Here is an 18,154-nt window from a genome sequence, read left to right on the forward strand (position 1 = left end):
GTCGAGAGATTAAGTTCTGCAGGGACCTAGCTCTAGACTTGCGGTGGCTATGCTTGCTTAGATTGCGTGTGTCCTTGGCAGCCTCTCTCCTGATATTGGGAGCCAGTTCTCGAGAGATCTGCCCGGGTACGTCTAGGTTACAAAGAGTCCTAGTTCTAAACTTTCCTTGTATTATTCGTCTCCTTGTCTTGTTCTTCAAGAATTCTCCTTTGGAACCGACGTAGCGGCCCACCTGGTCATCGAGTGCCTTCATGGGCCCCTGGTTGAGCCGCAAGAGGTAGTGCAATATCAGTTACCTGAAGGGTAATGCCCACATCAACCGGGGTAGTACTTGCGACGGCAGAGGGTTTTTCCGCGCCGGCAGCTCCTATGGGACGACGAACGCGGCCACCTCGAACGCCACCGCCTCCACCGAGATTCCGCAGGTGAACGGCGGCCAGTCTGCATCGTCGTCGTCGCACGCGGGGGAAGCGCTGGCAGCGACGGGTTGCACGAGCCAGCGGGTCCACCTCGGCTTCTTCTTCGCGTACCTCCCGGCGCGCCTCCACACGCGCGAAAGCACGCAGCCACTTCTGTGCCACCCGCTTCCACGCTCCATCGAAGCGCCTCCGCCTCCGCCCGAACAACCGGCGGACGCGTTGCCGACTTCCTGCCGCCGATTCGCCCCCCTCCCCAACCGCTCTGTCTTAAGCACCCCATTGCGGATGGAGGTGTGGTGGCGGCAGCGGCGAAGCGGCCTCAGCGGCGGCGGAATTGCTCGCCGGAGAGGAGGCAGGCGGCGGAGGAGGAAGTGGTAGCGGCGGAGGGAGTTGGGTTTGGAAACCGAACTCCCCTCCGCGGCCCGTTCTCATACGGGGCCGAGGCCTCGAGGTCGGGCTCCGTTCCGTGCCTCTTTCGGCCCGAACCCGTATTATTGCCGAGTGGGACTGTTTACCGATTGTTATTTTTTTTTGTTCCTTGCCGAGTGTAGTTTGTTTGTCGAGTGTTTTCTCCTTTGACACTTGGCAAAGAGCCTGTTTACCGAGTTCCAAACCAATAACTCTGTTTGCCGAGTTCCAAAATCAAAACTGTCGGCAAACCGGTGTATAATCAGCAGAAACAAATTTTCCGGTAGCATCAATGCATCATGAGCTACTAACTGCTTGCGATTGCGATAGCTGAGAGCACACTTGCTATGTGCACATTTTGTTTTTAAGTAAACCATTTTCTTTCGTGTACTTCAAAAATAAATAGTCTAACTTAGCCTGTCCTTGCAACTTCGTCGTAATGTTTCCGGCTGACCATTTCCTCGTAGTTTCCGGCAAAGACTTTGCACTAGTCGTCCCTTCTTCACACACACACTCTCTCTCCCTCTCGCGTTGCAGATAAACGCATCATTTGTCTCAAAAATTTGGATTACTCGTTCGTGGGGCGAGCAGCCGAGCAGGCCTGGCTTGCTGCTGAGCATGGAGGAAGACATTGGGAGGGAATAAAAGTGAGGATCCAACAAGGTAGGTTGCTGCTGCTTCTTGTTTTTCAGAAAGAGAATCAGCACAGTTTCTCCCTCTTTGAGTCTTTTCATCACCTTATTCATTTGATTTTATTGGATCGGCAGACAGATCGGGATGGCCGATGCAGTGGGCAGCGTAGCGAAGATTGTCGAAATCGCTCTCAAGATCAAGGAAGCGGCCACCACGGCTCGCCAGAATAAGAAGGATTGTCATCACATTAAGGGCCGCGTTGATGTACTCAACAAAACACTTTCGCACCACGAGAATAACGAGGACTTGACGGAGGACCCTGCGGTGATGGCTGCGCTTGAGGCGCTCCATGGGATACTCGCTGAGGCACTTGAGGTCGTCACCCAGTGCCAGGAGAAGAGGAACATCATTTGCCTCTATTGCACCGCTGGAAATTTCTCCCGGCAGTTAGGCAAGGTGGAGCAGCGGATATCGTACCTAAGCTCGGACGCAATGTTGACCATTATGAGCTACCAACTACTCACGAAATTTCAAGAAGCTGCTCCACATCCGCCACCACAGGTCTGGTTATAAATAATTAAATTCCAAGTTCATTACTGCACTTTTTTTCTAGCCTTGAGATCTGAGACCACATATCCATGTGGTTACTGCATATTTTGTTTTATGTGCTTAAAAACATTGATTTTAATATAATTATGTGATTTACTCCCCTGGTACACACAGTCCATTGCAACCACCAGGTCGGGTGCGAAAGGTGGTAATTAAGAATGATGGTGTACATACATAGTACTTTGTCCGTAGATACAAATATATAGAGATATATCACTATCTATATAAAGTTAAAACACTATTTTTAAGACACCTATTTTTAAATGGAGGCATTATATGATTGAATAATAGTACTCCCTCCATACTGGATTATTAGGCTCATTAGGGAGAGCGCAGCGACCAAGGTGAACGATGAGTGGGCGAGAGAAATCTTCAGTGGACATTTTTCAGCCAATCAACATGCTACAAAATTGCAATTAACATCTCATAATTATAACGTTTAATGTCGGGAGGTGAAACAGGCTGCCTCCAGCTAGGCAGCCGCTTGGATGAATTCGTTTCAGCCAATCACTGCCTGCATGCAAGGTTGTTTTCAATGCGTATAGAAATAAAAGGGCCAATTTACTGGGCTCTTAGTAAAATTAGAAAAATACCGATAAATAGGGCTAATTTACTTTTAATGATCCGATTAAATAGCATGCATGGCTCTCTTAGCCGCTGGTCCGTCTCCCCACGCTCCCTTTTATTTCGCTACGCATTGAAAACAACCTTGCATAGGCAGTGATTGGCTGAAACGAATTCATCCATGCGGCTGCCTAGCTGGACACAGCCTGTTTCACCTCCCTACATTAAACGTTATAATTATGAGATGTTAATTGCAATTTTGTAGCATGTTGATTGGGTGAAAAATGTCCTCGCCCACTCATCCTTCAAACCTTGGTCGCTGCGCTCTCCCTAATGAGCCTAAGGGCATCTCCAACCGGGCGACCCATCCCGCGCCCGCGCGTCCGGATGGGTCGAAACGGACAAAAACCCGGCCCAACGCGGGGACGCACCGCAAAAGCGGACGGCCGCGGCGTCCGGAATGACGCAAACCCGGTCCAAATCTGGGCCGGGTTTGCGTGGCCGCGGATGGCACGCGGCGTCCTCACGTGTCCGCCCTGTCCGCCTGGCTGGCCCACCTGTCGGTGCCCCAGTCCTATTAAATGTGGACTGGGGAAGGGGACTGTCCCTATCCAGTCCCCACTTTCCACTCCGGCCGCACGCGCGAGCTCGAAGCTTCCGCGCCGCCATGGCCCCGAAGCGCGAGTTCGAGCCGTCCGCCAACGACCACGAGGCCGGCAGCAGCCGGCAAGTCGCGCCGCCGGCGTTCGCAATGGGGCCGCCGGCGCCTCCTGCACGCGACCGGATCTACGTCACCGTAGCGGTGGCGCGGATGTTCCGGGGACGCCGGCGTCCCAATGCCGTGGGGACGTGCACCTCCCCCACGGCCGGCACCCGAGCCCAGATCGGGTTCCGGTGCCGCCCATCCCGGCTCCGGCCGCGCCCGCTACGCCGAGATCCGGAGGCGCCGCGCTCGCTGCCGGCGGACCTCGGCAGACCCCGCGTACGGCGACGCAAGTCCCAATCGGGACTTGTGGTTCGAGGTGGAGCACGATGCGCGCCGGCGCACATGCTTCACATCCGCGCTCGCGGCGTCCCGCGAGCAGCGGGACCTCGATGAGCTGGCCAAATGGCCGCACCTCGCCGAGGCGCTGCGCACCTCCGCGCTGGAGGAGGCGGCCGGAAGGCCCGGGGAGGACGCCCGGGCGGAGGCGTGGGCCTTCCCGGAGCTGGCGCGCCGTCGGGAGGAGGCTACGCGTCGGCGGCGCTCCGGGAGGAGGAGCGCCGGGCCGCGCGCCCGGCGGAGGAGGAGCGCCCGGCGGAGGAGGAGCGCCGGGCCACGCGCCCGGCGGAGGAGCAGCTCCGGCAGCAGTCCGCGCGCAGGGCACGGCTGCGCAGGCCGGCGAGCCCGCCGAACCCGCAGTCCGCCTGGGAAAGGGCGCAGTGGGAGCCCTGGCCGGAGTCCCCGGTGCCCTCCGGCGTGTCGAGCCGGAACAGCGCGTCGCCGCCGGGGGGCGTCGTCGTCATCGACGCCGACGATGACGAGTACTACTGGGGGTAGTACTGCCGGCGGCCACCGTGCTCGCAAACCCTGTGTAGGGTTTCTTTTTTTTTTTTAGTTTAAAGCCCATATAGGGCTTTCTTTTGTGTAAAAATTGCCCAAAATAGGGCTAAGTTTAATTAACCACTAGTTTAATATTTTTTTTTGCTGTTTTCCTTTTTTATTTTTATTTTTGTTATTTTAATTACATATGCGGTGCGTCCGCGCGTTGGGCGCAGCGTGCGAACCAAACGGACACGCGGACGCGGGGCGCTGTCCAGGTATCCGTTCGGCCACCCAAACGGTCCAAAGCGGATGGCCCAGCGCGTCCGTTTGGGTCGCCCGGTTGGAGATGCCCTTAATAATCCTCTGTATGGAGGGAGTACATTGAATCATATCTACCTACCATGCATGTGGACTCCCCTATGCTACGTGTACATATTATAGCCATATAATGTGGTAAAGTAGTACACGTAACCAATGTGCACGAGGGGTGGCTCACTCTCTTTCCCCTCCCCAACCTTATCTCTTCGCGTGAGCCCAAACCAAGGTCGGCCGGGCCGATCCCGAGCCCTCCCCGGCGGCTTTGCCGGCCGGAGATGGCGGAGGAGAGGTGCCGGAGTAGAGATTAGGGTCAGTTTTCTGTTTTTCGGCTCTTTGCCGGTAGATTGGAGTAGGGCGCTAGTGTTTTTTTGGCCGATACTGCTGCATCCGGCGGGAGTGCTGCGCCGGCGTTGGGCTTCGGTGGTCGGAGCGGACGGCGGGCAGTACCATGTACGGGATCTCCGCGAATAAGGCCAGCTTCGCCCATCCTTTGATCTGGGATGCTCTCCTGCTGCTGCTCTTCCTTCTGGCCTACCGTGGTGGTGAGGGGAGGCGGGGAAGCAATGGAGGTTTTGCAGGTTCAGGGTGGAGGGGGTTAGGTCCAGCGCTTGAGAGCGGTGCTGGGCGTCTCCTATCTGAGTTTCCAAGTGAGCTTCCATGGTGGAGGAGGCCGGGTTTGCCTTGAATGGTGAAGCCCCTTGTGATGAATAAAGGCTAGTTGCTTCTTTCTTTGCAGGTGTTCAACGATTGCTTTGCTGGCTGGCCGTGGAGGCAGGGAAGAGGAGCGCCGCAACAAAGACTGCAGCAAGGTTTGTTCCCCGGCCGGCCTCGGTGGCGAGGGGGGAACGGCTTTGCCGTCTCCTGTGAAGAGAGGAGCGGATAGGATTCGCTTGTGGCACCTGCTTAAGTGCTGCGCTATCCGATTTCTTTCTCTGTCCGGCCATGGAGGCGAGGGGAGAAGAAGGGATGGTGCAGAGCTTTCGAGTGGACGAAGCCAGCTCGATCTCCGGTGGTTCTTGTTCAAGTGCAATCACACAGTTGCCGCCATGGCCGCTATCATCTGCAGTCGATGAGACGGCTGCCTCTCTGCCTTCAGGAAGAAGGCAAATCACAATTCCTACTGGAGCTCGACGCCACCCTGCCGCCAAGTGATTCGTTCCCGGCGGCGAGGAGGTTGCCAGTGGGAGTTGTTTCTCGCCGGATGGAAGAGTTCGAGCACCTTCTCTCCTTTCCTTGGCGGCGACGCTTTGAGGATGCCGGCGAGCTTCGACGGTGGTGCTCCAGGACCTGATTGCTTTTCCATTTTTTGTCCTGGGGTGTTCTTCGTAAAGTTGCAGGCCTTATCTTTAAATACTAGGTTCATTAGGGCAAGTGTTGTAAAGGGCATGTATGCAAATTGTACCCGTCACGTGTCACGTTAATGGAATACCACCTCTTGTTCAAAAAAAAAAAAAAACCAATGTGCAGCTTTGAATTTTCGATGAAGTGTCTACTAACTACACATGTCAAGCTGAGCACAAGGCTGGCTTACTTATATGTGGGCCGCATGCGACAGATCTTCAATCATTCGGCTAGCTGACAATGATTGAAGTTGTTAGTCAATACCCCGAGTCTGGATTATGTACTGAAATATTCTAAATCTAAATCTGTAGTTCTTTTTTGAGATAACTAAATCTGTAGTTCTTTGTTACAACGGCCTCTGAATATGTGTTTTGGTGTAAGAGCATCTACAACCTGCGACCCAAACGGACGCGTTGAGCCGTCCGTTTTGGATCGTTTGGGTCGCTACACGGACACGCGGATAGTAGCGGATGTCCTACTTTTTTGTGTTCCCCAACACACCCAAATACCCAAAGTCTGCTCGTACTAGTACTACTCGGAGACGCACGACGGTGAGCTCCCGCAGGGCCGCGGCGGAGGCAGAGGAGGCCGTGCGCCCGCGCAGAAGGAGCCCGTGCGCGCGTTGCCGGACTTGGCCGAGGCAGAGGACGCCCCATCGGCGTCGGAGGTCCTGTGCCCGGCCGTGGCCGACGCGGCCAGCTTCGGCCCCGCCCGTGCGCGCCGGCCCCCGTCCGCCCCAGCCTGAGCCCGCCCTTGGCCGACGCCAACCGTGGCCGACGCGGCCGGCCCCGCCGTGCCCGCGCCCGTCGCGGCGAGGTCCGCCCGTCCCCGCCCGCCCGTGGCCGTCGCGGCCGGCTCCGGTCCCGCCCGTGCGCGTCGGCCCCCGCCCGCCGCCGCATGTGCCCGCCCGTGGCCGACGCGGCCGGCCCCGCCCGTGCCCGTGCCCGTCGCGGCGAGCTCCGCCCGTGTGCGCCCGCGTGGCCGACGCGGCGGTGTGGCGCGACGCGGCCGGCGTGGCGTGGCAAGGGGCGCCCGCGGTGGCCGGTGCTTGTAGCCGACGCCCGCGCTGCCGGAGTGGCGAGGCGCGGCCCGGATGACCATGCCTGCGCCCTTGGCCGTGGCTCCGCGGCCGGCGTGGCGAGCGGCCGACGACCTTGCCCGCCCCTTGGCTGTGGCTCCGCCCTTGGTCGTGCTCGCGCCGGCGTGGCGAGCGGCCATCGCCCTGCGTGTCGCCGTCGACGAGGTTCGCCGCCGGAGCTCGTTTTGGCAGCGGCAACTTCCGACATGGATGGAAAAAAGTGAGGAGTCGGCGACGGGGTGCGGCCGGCGTGGGCGACGACGGCATTAGCCCAGGCCAGCCAAAATCCGGTGGCTGTGCCGGTCATTTCCATGGGAAAAAGAAGACAGAGGAGAGAGAAGCTGTGGGCCTGGGTGGATAAAGCGGATGTCCGGAGCCGTCCCGAGCTAGCCGGACAGACGCAAAGTCCGCCCAAATTTAAGTCGGATTTGGATCGCCTCTGACTTTATTGGTCGTCCGTTTTGCATTTGCGTCCGCGTATTGGGACGCGTTTTTATCCAAAAGGACGCACGTAGACGTTTTGCGTATCCGCGTTGGAGATGCCCTAACTTCCTCATGTGTAAATGATGGTATGTTTGGATCCTTGACTACCAGAGGTCGAAACGAAATCTACTTACTCTTGTTTCATTAATATGCCGCCAACTTGTGTTTGTATGGTGATTATCATGTTAGATAGTTACATACTTATGTATAAGAACAAGTACCCATTAGTAGGAAAAGGGGCTTTAGTCCCGGTTCGCAACTGCCATTAGTTGCGGTTGCGCAACGAGGATCAATGAAGCGCGATTAAAACCCCCCCTTAGTCGCGGTTGCTTACGAACCGCGACTAAAGGCACGTCCACGTGGCCGTCAGCAGTCCGTCGGGGCGGAGGACCTTTAGTCACGGTTCTCCTGGCCAACCGCGACTAAAGACCTCCGCAGGTTTAGGGTTTTAGCCCCCCTAAATCTGGTTTCTTTTAGTTTATATTGTTTTATTTATTTTATATTTTATTTTGTGTTTTATTTTAATTTTGAAGAAGTTTCAGTACACATATTCTATGGTACTATATACATGTATATGAATGTACAATTTCAAACAAATTTGAAATTAGAACCAAGAAAATTCAAGAGGAATAAACAATATATATTCAATATCGGATGACCATATACAATTTTGAACAAGTTTTCCTACATAATTTACTTCATCCACAGTTCTACGTCCTCGTAATAGTGTTCTCCTTTAGGATGGAGGACTTCCCTCATGAACCATCCTGCTAGTTCCTCTTGAAGTGGTCGGAAGCTAGCTTCTGGACTAAGCGTCTTCCGGAGGTTATTCCTCTTGACGTTGTTATCAGACGGCTTACGCTCATAGGTGTATCTCCGGATGACCTCATAAACATAGTATCCACATAGATTGGTCCCCGGTGGCTGAATATCCCTAGTCACTGACCTTCTCAATTCTAGCTCTTTTTTGAATTCACCGACCTTTTCATCTGTGAACCGTCTCCAAACCCTACGAGGCAAAGAAAATTAAATGAACAAGAGAGTTATTAGTTACTTGATAGGAACTGAACGAAAGAGGCCAATCGATATAGAGCGCAAATGAATGAAAATAATTACTTTTGCATCATTCTTCTCATGTCGACCCAAATCTTTGCATCCATATTCAGAGAGTCGATGACGAGAACTGTGGAGGTGTGAAATTGAATTACTAGCAGAATCCAGTGGAACTTGCGGACACGATACATGCACAGTCATGCATAACTCATCGATTAGCCACATACCATGCATGGAGTAAATAAAAGAGAATGTGCTCAAGACAGAAACACTCACCCAAAATGGTAAGGAAATAGAATTTCACTTTTGAGTTGCTGCTTTGTAAGAAAAAGCCACAGGTCTTGCTCCACGTCGGCGGGGTGTTTTTCTAACACATATCCATTAACGACTTGTGGGTCAATGAACCCAACATCATGGATGTTCCTTATTCTGCATTCTCTAATCTTCATTCTGCATAATAGCGTACACAACAATATAGTTAGGACAATATATATATATAGTGCAGGCAATGAACGAGATGGGGTAGAAATAAATCACTTACAGAATGTAGCAACTGTTGATAAATTTGTCGAGCTCGCGCAGATTGAACAACTGGAACAATTCACTCAGATGAACTGTTACATAGTAATGTCTGAAGTGATGCTCATGTCTAACTTCCGCAAAAATATATTCTTTGCCGGCGTTAATTTTTATGTAACCCTTGTACCAACGTAGCAGATTTTGCATTTGTGGAGGTAGATCCTCTTCCTGCGCAGGCTCGATGAGAGGCCCATTCGGCACATATGTAATTGCTACCTCACTCATTGGCGCCTCCTCAAGGCCTAACACTGCACGAAGAGTCATACCGATCTGGCCCGCTTGTTCTCCGGCACCCGTTACATTCATTCCCTGTGCTGCCGCAACTGCTATGATTGTGGGGTCCATTAGTTCAGCAACCGGACCGGAGGCTTTCACTATGAGCGGTGGGGGGGGGGGGGGGGGTCGATTGTTTACTTTGTTCCCCGAGCTGAGAAACTCGTTTCCTGTTTTTTTACTTTCTAATTATTTCTCGGCCTCCTCCAAGGCTTTCTTCTCCTACTTCTCCGCCAAGTCTTTCTTCTCCTTCAACATGAGTGCTTGCCTACGAAGTTCACGTGCATAGTCATCAGGCATATTCTTCGTGGCTTGGGACGGTGTGCTCAAAAATGACTTAGCCCACTTCTTTTCCTTGTCAGAAAATACTGGCTTGGGCTCAGGCTCTCTTTTCGCCTTCGTATCCGCCTTCCATTTCTCATACTGAGCAGCCACGGCCACGTCAGTTTCCTCGGCACTACGTTCCCAAGGCCTTGTGGGGAGAGGCTTCAGTGATGGCTCCGGTACCTTTGTGGTCTTAGGTACATAAGGGTTCGGGTTAATAGTCCAGGACTGCTTCTGCTTCTTCGCCGGAGGTGGATTGGGGGGCGGCGTCTGATCACCCACCGGACAAGGACTGGGGGGCGGCGGCTGATCACCCGCCGGAGGTTGTGGATTGGGGGCGGCGTCGGCTGACGTGAAGGAGGTGTAGGTGAACCACCACCACCACCACCGCCACCGCCACCACCACCGGAGGGGGGTGGACTTGTTGGCCTTGGCGCCTCGCCTGGAAACTTGATAAACTTCTTTTTCCATAGAATGAACTGGCGCTTGACACCTCCAAGTCTTCTCTCCCCTTCGGGTGTAGCATAGTCAATCACCAGGTCCTCAAACCCTGGGACTATGTCCTCCACCGTGACACGAGCATAGCCATCTTGAATGGGGTTGTTGTGGTGGAGTGCTCCAGGTAAACATGGTAAAGCACTGCCGATGGCTACCTTCATGGAAATGTTCCCCACTGGATAATGCAGATAACATTCTTTCATCTCCTTTACATCGTCCACGGGGTAGCGAGGAGGCTCCGGTGCAGTAATATCGATCGTCGGTGCATTAGCAGTAGCCGGCGGGGCCTCCGTGGAAGCCACGCTGCTTCTCCGCTGCTGGCTTCCGAGATCCGCTGAATGATCTTCATGTGTCCCAGCTGCCGATCTTTCTTGTACTAGTATATTTAGGGTTTTCTTCATCTCATCGAATTCCGATGCCAACCGCGCCACAACATCTGCATCCCGATCCGTCTTTCTCTTACAGCTTCTGTAACCGTACGGGTCATCGTCCTGGGAAAACCCTATTTTCCATGGAATGGCCCCCATGCCTCGTACACGTCCTCCATGTTCAGGATTCCCGAGGGCTTTTGTCAGCGCGTCGTTCTCTCTGTTGAACTTGATCTTCCCCTCTTGAGCAGCGGTCATTGTGTCAATAAGGGCTTGGGTGGGTTTAAACGCTTTCTTCCGGTGAACACACACCCCTGTCTCCGGGTCTAGCGATCCCCCATGCCCGTACCACCAGCTTTTGGCCCTTCGGTCCCATCCCTCTGTACCTAGAGAGATTCCTCGCGCCCTCAGGTCGTTCTCCATGTTCTCCCACTTAGGCCCCGAAAGGCGATACCCTCCTGGCCCCATAATATGATTGTACTCTTTCTTAGCCGCATTTTCCTTATTTTTTCGATATTTCAATGAACTGCTCCGATTTCTTTTGCCTCACAAATTCTGGCCAATCATCTTTCAGTTTCTCATATTGTCCTTTGAAATCCGGAGTCTTGTTCTTGTTGACATAGTCACGGGCTAGATTTTTCTTGAATTTCCGGAATGCGTCCGCCATCTTATGAAGAGCGAACTGTTTGACTAGCCTCCTCCTCTCACGTCCACCCGGAATCTCGTTACCGAATTCATCGAATTTGTTGTATTCCGGAGGTAGAACGAAATGTTCCATAAGCTTTTTCCAGCAATCTTTTTTTGTTCTTTTGTCGACAAAACTGAAACCAAGACGTGCCTTCTTTGGATCATTCCACTCCTGGACGGTGATCGGGACGTTGTCTCTAACAATGGCTCCGCATTGGTTGATAAACTTGGTGGAGTTCTTTTGGGGCTCCATCGGCTTGCCGGTTGCACTACTGACAACCTCGATGGTATATGTTTCTCCTTGTTTCAGCATCTTGGTTGCGCCACGCTTTGACGACGTACTCGATTGTTTCGACGATCCGGCCGAGGGCTAAAATAAGAAAGAGAGTCGCACGTGTTAGTACACATATTTATTCAAATCAGTAAGTTTGTATCACCAGAGGCTCAATGTATATATATACCTCGCCGGAGGTGGTTGCTACTTGCAATTGAAGATCGTCGTTTATCGACGGTTGACCTCCATCGACAATGTTCGTTCCTTCGTCATCACCTCGCTGACGACCTTCATCTTCACCGTCAAGGTTCAGATAAGAAGAGATATCCTCTTCTTCATCTTGTTCGGTCGGCACATAAAGAACATCGTCGTTTATGAGGCCCATTATATGTTCTTCAGCTTCCGGATCATAGTTGGCCATAATCGGGTCAGCTTTATCGTCCGCCATATGTCAGTCCTGAAAACATGTAGTAAAAACTAATTAATTCTGTATATGCCAGCATTATCACATCTCTTCTACATATAAAGAGAGAGGGCGACGAGGGAGGCGAGAGGGGGGACGCGTATTAGATGTGTATATGCGGACGATCGACCTCGCCTCACAGTGACCGCATGACCGAGAGACCGGTGGCGGTGGCGAAAGGGCGGTGGCGGTGCCGAGGACAACACACATAACCCTCACCGCCCCCTCTCGATCCCAAAAAAAACACCGCGCGTATATGGAGGGGGCGACGAGGGGCTCGCTGCCCCCTTCGTATACGCGCGGCGATTTGTGTTAAGTTAAAACAAAAAAAAAATTTCTTGTTAATTAAGTTAATTTTTTTGTTAAGTTAAATTTTGTTAAGTCAAAATTTTGTTAAGTTAAATTTTGTTAAGTCAAAATTTTGTTAAGTTAAAATTTTGTTCAGTCAAAAATTTGTTAAGTCAAGATTTTGTTAAGTTTAAATTTTTCTTAAGTATACAAAACTTTAGTTACAAATTTGAAGTTAGTTTCAAATTTTAGTTTCAAATTTGACTAACTGTAAAAAAAGGCCGGCCTCCTCGATCTCTCTCTCCTCTCCCTCTCTCTGTTTCCCTCCCCGGCCGCCTCCTCTCTCTGCATGCGACGAGGGCGCGCGCGGCCGGCGAGGAGACAACGGCGGCGCGGCGCGGCGAGGAGCAGGGCGGGGCGGCACGTACTCCGGCCGTGACGGGGCTTCGCGGCGACGGCGTCGATCGAGGGAGCGCGTGCGGCGGCGGTCGGCGAGAGGGAGGAGGGGCCGGCGCGGCGGTCGGCGAGAGAGGGCGCGCGGCGATGACGTCGAGGCGCGGCAGCGGTCGGCGAGAGAGGGTGCGGCGGCGGTCGGCGAGAGAGGCAGCCTGACGGCGTAATTTGGGCGGCGAGCCGGCGTCGCGCGTCTCTGTAACTTGGGCGGATTGGGCCAGTGGTTTCCACGGAAAGACCCTTTAGTCGCGGTTGGCGAGGCCAACCGCGACTAAAGGTCATTTTCAAAATTCTTTTCCATTTCAAAATATGAAAAATACAAATAATATATCAAAAAAATCAGAAAAATAAAACTAATTCAATTCAAAATGTTAAAAATACAAATAATATATCAAAAAATTCAGAAAAATAAAACTAATTCAATTCAAAATCTTAAAAATACAAATAATATATCAAAAAAATTAGAAAAATAAAACTAATTCAATTCAAAATGTTAAAAATAAAAATAATATATCAAAAAATTCAGAAAAATAAAACTAATTCAATTCAAAATCTTAAAAATACAAATAATATGTCAAAAAATTTAGAAAAATAAAACTAATTCATTTCAAAATGTTAAAAATACAAATAATATATCAAAAAATTCAGAAAAATAAAACTAATTCAATTCAAAATCTTAAAAATCAAATAATATATCAAAAAAATAGAAAAATAAAACTAATTCATTTCAAAAAGTTAAAAATACAAATAATATATCAAAAATCCCCGCTGGAGCCTAAGCGCTGGAGGCGTGCCGATCCCTCCCGTCCCTCAGGGTACTGCGCGTCGGGCGGCCATCACGAACCACTACTACCTCGACCTCACGCCGGAGCTGCGGATGAATCCCCGCTGGCATCCCGATAACAAGCATACTTGGGACGCCTTCTTCATCAGTCGGTGTGAGAGGGCGCTCGCCTGGTATGAGGAGATTTTCCAACCCTTTACCCAATACTGTTAGAGGAGATGGAGTCTTTCACGGGCTTGCAGGAAAATTTTCCTGAGGAGCAACTTCCGAAGATGCCGTAGGGCGTGTGCACCGACGACATCTTCGAGAAGTTGCGCCACAGGATATTTTCCAACCCTTTACTCCATCCATGGGGATGAAACTCTCCCTACCTGCTAGGTTGGCTTGTTGGTTTGCTTGCCAAGGCGTATCGATGCTCCTTTTATAGGCATGGCGCCGCTGCTGCTTTGTCTTGTTCCTCCGACAGGGCGTCGTGCGCTACATGCTTTATCTCATCGAGCAGTGCGTCCACCCACGCGTCCTTATCCTGCCGACAGCTTTAGTCATGGTTGCACCCTCCAGCCGTGACTAAAGCTTACCCAAACGTCCTTATCCCACCGACAGTTTTGTTAGATGATACAAAACCACCTTTACTCCCGGTTGCACCCACCAGCCGGGACTAAAGGTTAGATGACCAGCTCTGGATTCCTCTTCTTTCCGCCATTTCTTCCCTGTCTTCCCGCCTCTTTCTTCCCGCCTCTTTCTTTCCGTCTCCTGTCTTCCCGTTCCCATTTTTTCCGCCATTTGTCACTACATATATGTAGCCCGGCTTGGTCAGCATTATGATCACATCTCTACAATCTCTCATCACTCTCTCATGGCTTCCACCGTACCCACTCAAACCTACCAGCAGGTGGAGGAGCTTTGCGCCTCGAACTACCCTTGCCCACCGGGCTACCGTGTCCCCGCCGGCTGGAGCCTAAGCGCCGGAGGCATGCCGGTCCCTCCCGTCCCTCAGGGTACTACGCGCCGGGCGGCCATCACGAACCACTACTACCTCGACCTCACGCCAGAGCAGCGGATGAATCCCCGCTGGCATCCCGATAACCAGCATACTTGGGACGCCTTCTTCATCAATCGGCGTGACAGGGCGCTCGCCAGGTATGAGGAGGAAGGTCTGTCTCCTGGGAACTTCCACGAGGCCGGCCGTCGGCTATGGTGGTATGGCCGGACTCTACAGACCATCATGGACTACATCACAGCCGGCGATATCCCCCGCCTGCGCTACCCTCAGTTCGAGCCACGAGCGCCGCCCGACGACAGCGACGACGGCAGCGACGACGACGACGGCAACTTAGAAGGCGACGACTACGAGTACAACGGCGGCGACTATGAAGACTACGAGTATGCATATTATACGCCTAGGCAGGAGTATGACTAAGTCACTCCAAATTTCATGTATCATAAGTGGTATCTCGAATCAATCGAATCATTCGAAAATGGACACCAAACACATCACAGATAATATAATTCACATGATCCATTCAACAAAGTTTGGTACAATAGATTATTACACATCATTTCTTCCCTTGTGTCCCTGCTTGCTTACGATTGTGCCGTATCCATGGAGCCTCCTCATCATTTAACTTAATGCTTGGGTCGGTGTTCACTTTGAAGGGCGGAATTTCACCAAACATATTATAATCTTCTGACATGTCTGTCTTGTCCTCCACTCCCATGATGTTTCTTTTCCCTGAAAGAACAATGTGGCGCTTTGGATCATCGCATGATGTACTAATCATTTTCTTATCTTTCCGTTTCCTCGGTTTGCTACTCATGTCCTTCACATAGAAAACCTGAGCGACATCTTTGGCTAGGACGAATGGTTCGTCAAGGTAACCAAGATTGTTGAAATCCACCATTGTCATTCCGTATTGCTGGTCCACCTTTACCCCACCTCCTGTTAGCTTGAACCATTTGCACCGGAACAAAGGGACCTTAAAGGAGGGTCCATAGTCAAGTTCCCATATCTCCTCTATGTAACCATAATATGTGACCTTTTGCCCATTCTCGGTTGCTGCATCAAAGCGGACACCACTGTTTTGGTTGGTGCTCTTTTTATCTTCGGCGATCGTGTAAAATGTATTCCCATTTATCTCGTACCCTTGGAAAGTCGTTATAGTCGAAGATGGTGTCTTGGCCAACATGTACAGCTGATCTCCAACATCATTGTCATTCATTAAATGTTTTCTCAACCAACTGCCGAAAGTCTCCATGTGGGCCTTTCTAATCCAGGATTCAGGCTTCCCCGGGTTGTCCGGGCGTAAAATATTCTTGTGTTTCTCAAAGTACGGAGCCACCAAGATGGAATTGGTCAGAACTGTGTGGTGTGCTTCAACCATAGAATGGCCGTCCATACATATCGTTGATTTCCTTCCGATCGTGCCTTTTCCACTTAGTCTCCCCTCGTGCCGCGATCGAGGAAGACCAATCGGCTTAAGGTCAAGAACAAAGTCAACACAAAACTCAATTACCTCCTCATTTCCATAGCCCTTGGCAATGCTTCCTTCTGGCCTAGCACGGTTACGAACATATTTCTTTAATACTCCCATGAACCTCTCAAAGGGGAACATATTGTGTAGAAATACAGGACCGAGGATGGAAATCTCTTCGACTAGGTGAACCAGGAGGTGCGTCATAATATTGAAGAAGGATGGCGGGAACACCAACTCGAAACTGACAAGACATTGGACCACATCGTTCTGTAGCCATGGTAGATCTTCTGGATTGATTACCTTCTGAGAGATTGCATTGAGGAATGCACATAGGTTCACAATGGCTACTCGAACATTTTCCGGTAGGAGCCCCCTCAAAGCAATCGGAGACTTCAGGTTTTGGAACTTTTTTTCCGCCATGTTTATTATTCCATTTATATTGGACGAGAATCCAGACGGGACCTTGATACTGCTCAGGCATTCAAAAAAGATGACCTTCTCTTCTTTGGTAAGAGTGTAGCTGGCATGACCTTTAAACCATTCCGGATGCCGGTCATCAGGGTCTTTCAAACGTTGATGGTCCTGCCGTGCTTCCTTTGTATCATTTATCTTCCCATATACTCCCAAGAAGCTTAGCAGGTTCATGCAAATATTCTTCGTAACATGCATCACGTCGATTGCAGAGCTGACATCTAGGACTTTCCAATATTCTAGCTCCCAAAATATAGATTTCTTCTTCCACATGGGTGCGTGCCCGTCAGCTCCCTGCGGAACTGATTGTCCGCCAGGACCCTTTGCAAAGATGACTTTCAAATCCTTGACCATATCAAATACCTCCGCACCAGTACGTTCCGCGGGCTTCGGCCGGTGATCTGCCTTGCCGTTGAAATGCTTGCCTTTCTTTCTTACGTTATGATGTCGGTGAAGAAATCGACGATGCCCCAGGTACACGTTCTTCTTACAATTTGGCAAATACACACTTTCAGTCTCATGTAAGCAGTGCGTGCATGCATTGTATCCCTTATTTGTCTGTCCCGATAGGTTACTAAGAGCAGGCTGATAACGCGTGAAGCACACGTCCGTTGGGAACCCCAAGAGGAAGGTGTGATGCGTACAGCAGCAAGTTTTTCCTCAGTAAGAAACCAAGGTTATCGAACCAGTAGGAGATGAAGGCCACGTGAAAGTTGTTGGTGGAGGAGTGTAGTGCGGCGCAACACCAGGGATTTCGGCGCCAACGTGGAACCTGCTGACATAGGCATCCCAAATGGGCTTGCCGAAGATAGTACCCGGGGTTTACTGAAGGCCCACTACCCGAAGAATAAGAGGATTCGAGAGCCCAAGATGTATTTAAGGAAAGATAGAGTTGTAATAGGAAGTGTTATTTTGTAATCTGGCGGGATGAGTTAGAAACCGTCCCGGACTCTGTAATTTGTACTACACGAATCCCTCGGCTCCACCTCCTATATAAAGGGGGAGTCGAGGGACGAGGAGATCATCGAATCATTATCTGCAAACCCTAATTTTCATAATCGTCGAGTACTTTTCGGCTGAAACCTTCGAGATCTACTTGCCCTCTACTTCTAACTAAACCCTAGCCTACAATCCATAGGCATTGACAAGTTGATACCTTGTCAATTGGCACCGTCTGTGGGAATTAGAGGCGTAAGGATCTGATCTCGATGGCACGTTCAAGATCTTCGACATCATCAACTGCAAGCAACACAATGGATCGAGGTAAACAGATCGCTGCTGGTCTTGTCGATTTTGTTCCTCACCCACCCTCCCGTTTGGATGCATATGCGTATCTGGCGGAGCCCATGGAGATGACGTTCGGAAGGTTTCACTTTCGCGTCGAGAAGGAAGGATCGTATCGTGTCGAGGTTCCGATTTCGTCGGGATCGTCGAAGGTCGATTCCGATTTTTCAAGCTATGCGTCGTCAACCGAGTCAGGAGAAGAAGAAACTTCGGCGACACGCTACATCAGCACCAGAACAAGAGAGAAACTCGCCAAGATCTTCAACGACATGTCGTTTGAGTCATCTGCGGACTCATATATAAGCGATGGCTCAAGCGATGTCGACAGCCTATGACTTCATCGACAAATCTATCACAAGGCAAGGTCTTCATCAATCTAAACGATGATGCCACCAAACCCAACATAGATCTGAGTACAAAGTATCATCAGATTTATGCCATTGAAGATCAAGAGGAAACATCTGAGGCTTTCGACGATCTGGGAAATCCATACGTCGATCCCT

General features: G+C 51.2%; 1 protein-coding gene across 4 annotated transcripts in view; it reads left to right on the forward strand.

Moving 5' to 3' along the window:
* The first annotated feature begins 1,274 nt into the window (after positions 1–1,274).
* LOC127331787 (uncharacterized) overlaps positions 1,275–18,154 on the forward strand; it is a 43,397-nt gene continuing 26,517 nt past the window's right edge. For 3 of the 4 annotated variants that reach the window (XM_051357987.2, XM_071825968.1, XM_051357988.2), the window contains exons 1-2: positions 1,275–1,490; positions 1,595–2,021. In XM_051357987.2, the coding sequence (XP_051213947.1) occupies positions 1,605–2,021 (417 nt within the window). In that variant the 5' untranslated portion in view covers positions 1,275–1,490; positions 1,595–1,604. The remainder of the gene's footprint in view (positions 1,491–1,594; positions 2,022–18,154) is intronic. The other variant, XM_071825967.1, reaches the window with a different exon arrangement.

The sequence above is a fragment of the Lolium perenne genome, chromosome 2, assembly GCF_019359855.2.
Source record: "Lolium perenne isolate Kyuss_39 chromosome 2, Kyuss_2.0, whole genome shotgun sequence".
NCBI classification, from domain to species: Eukaryota; Viridiplantae; Streptophyta; class Magnoliopsida; order Poales; family Poaceae; genus Lolium; species Lolium perenne.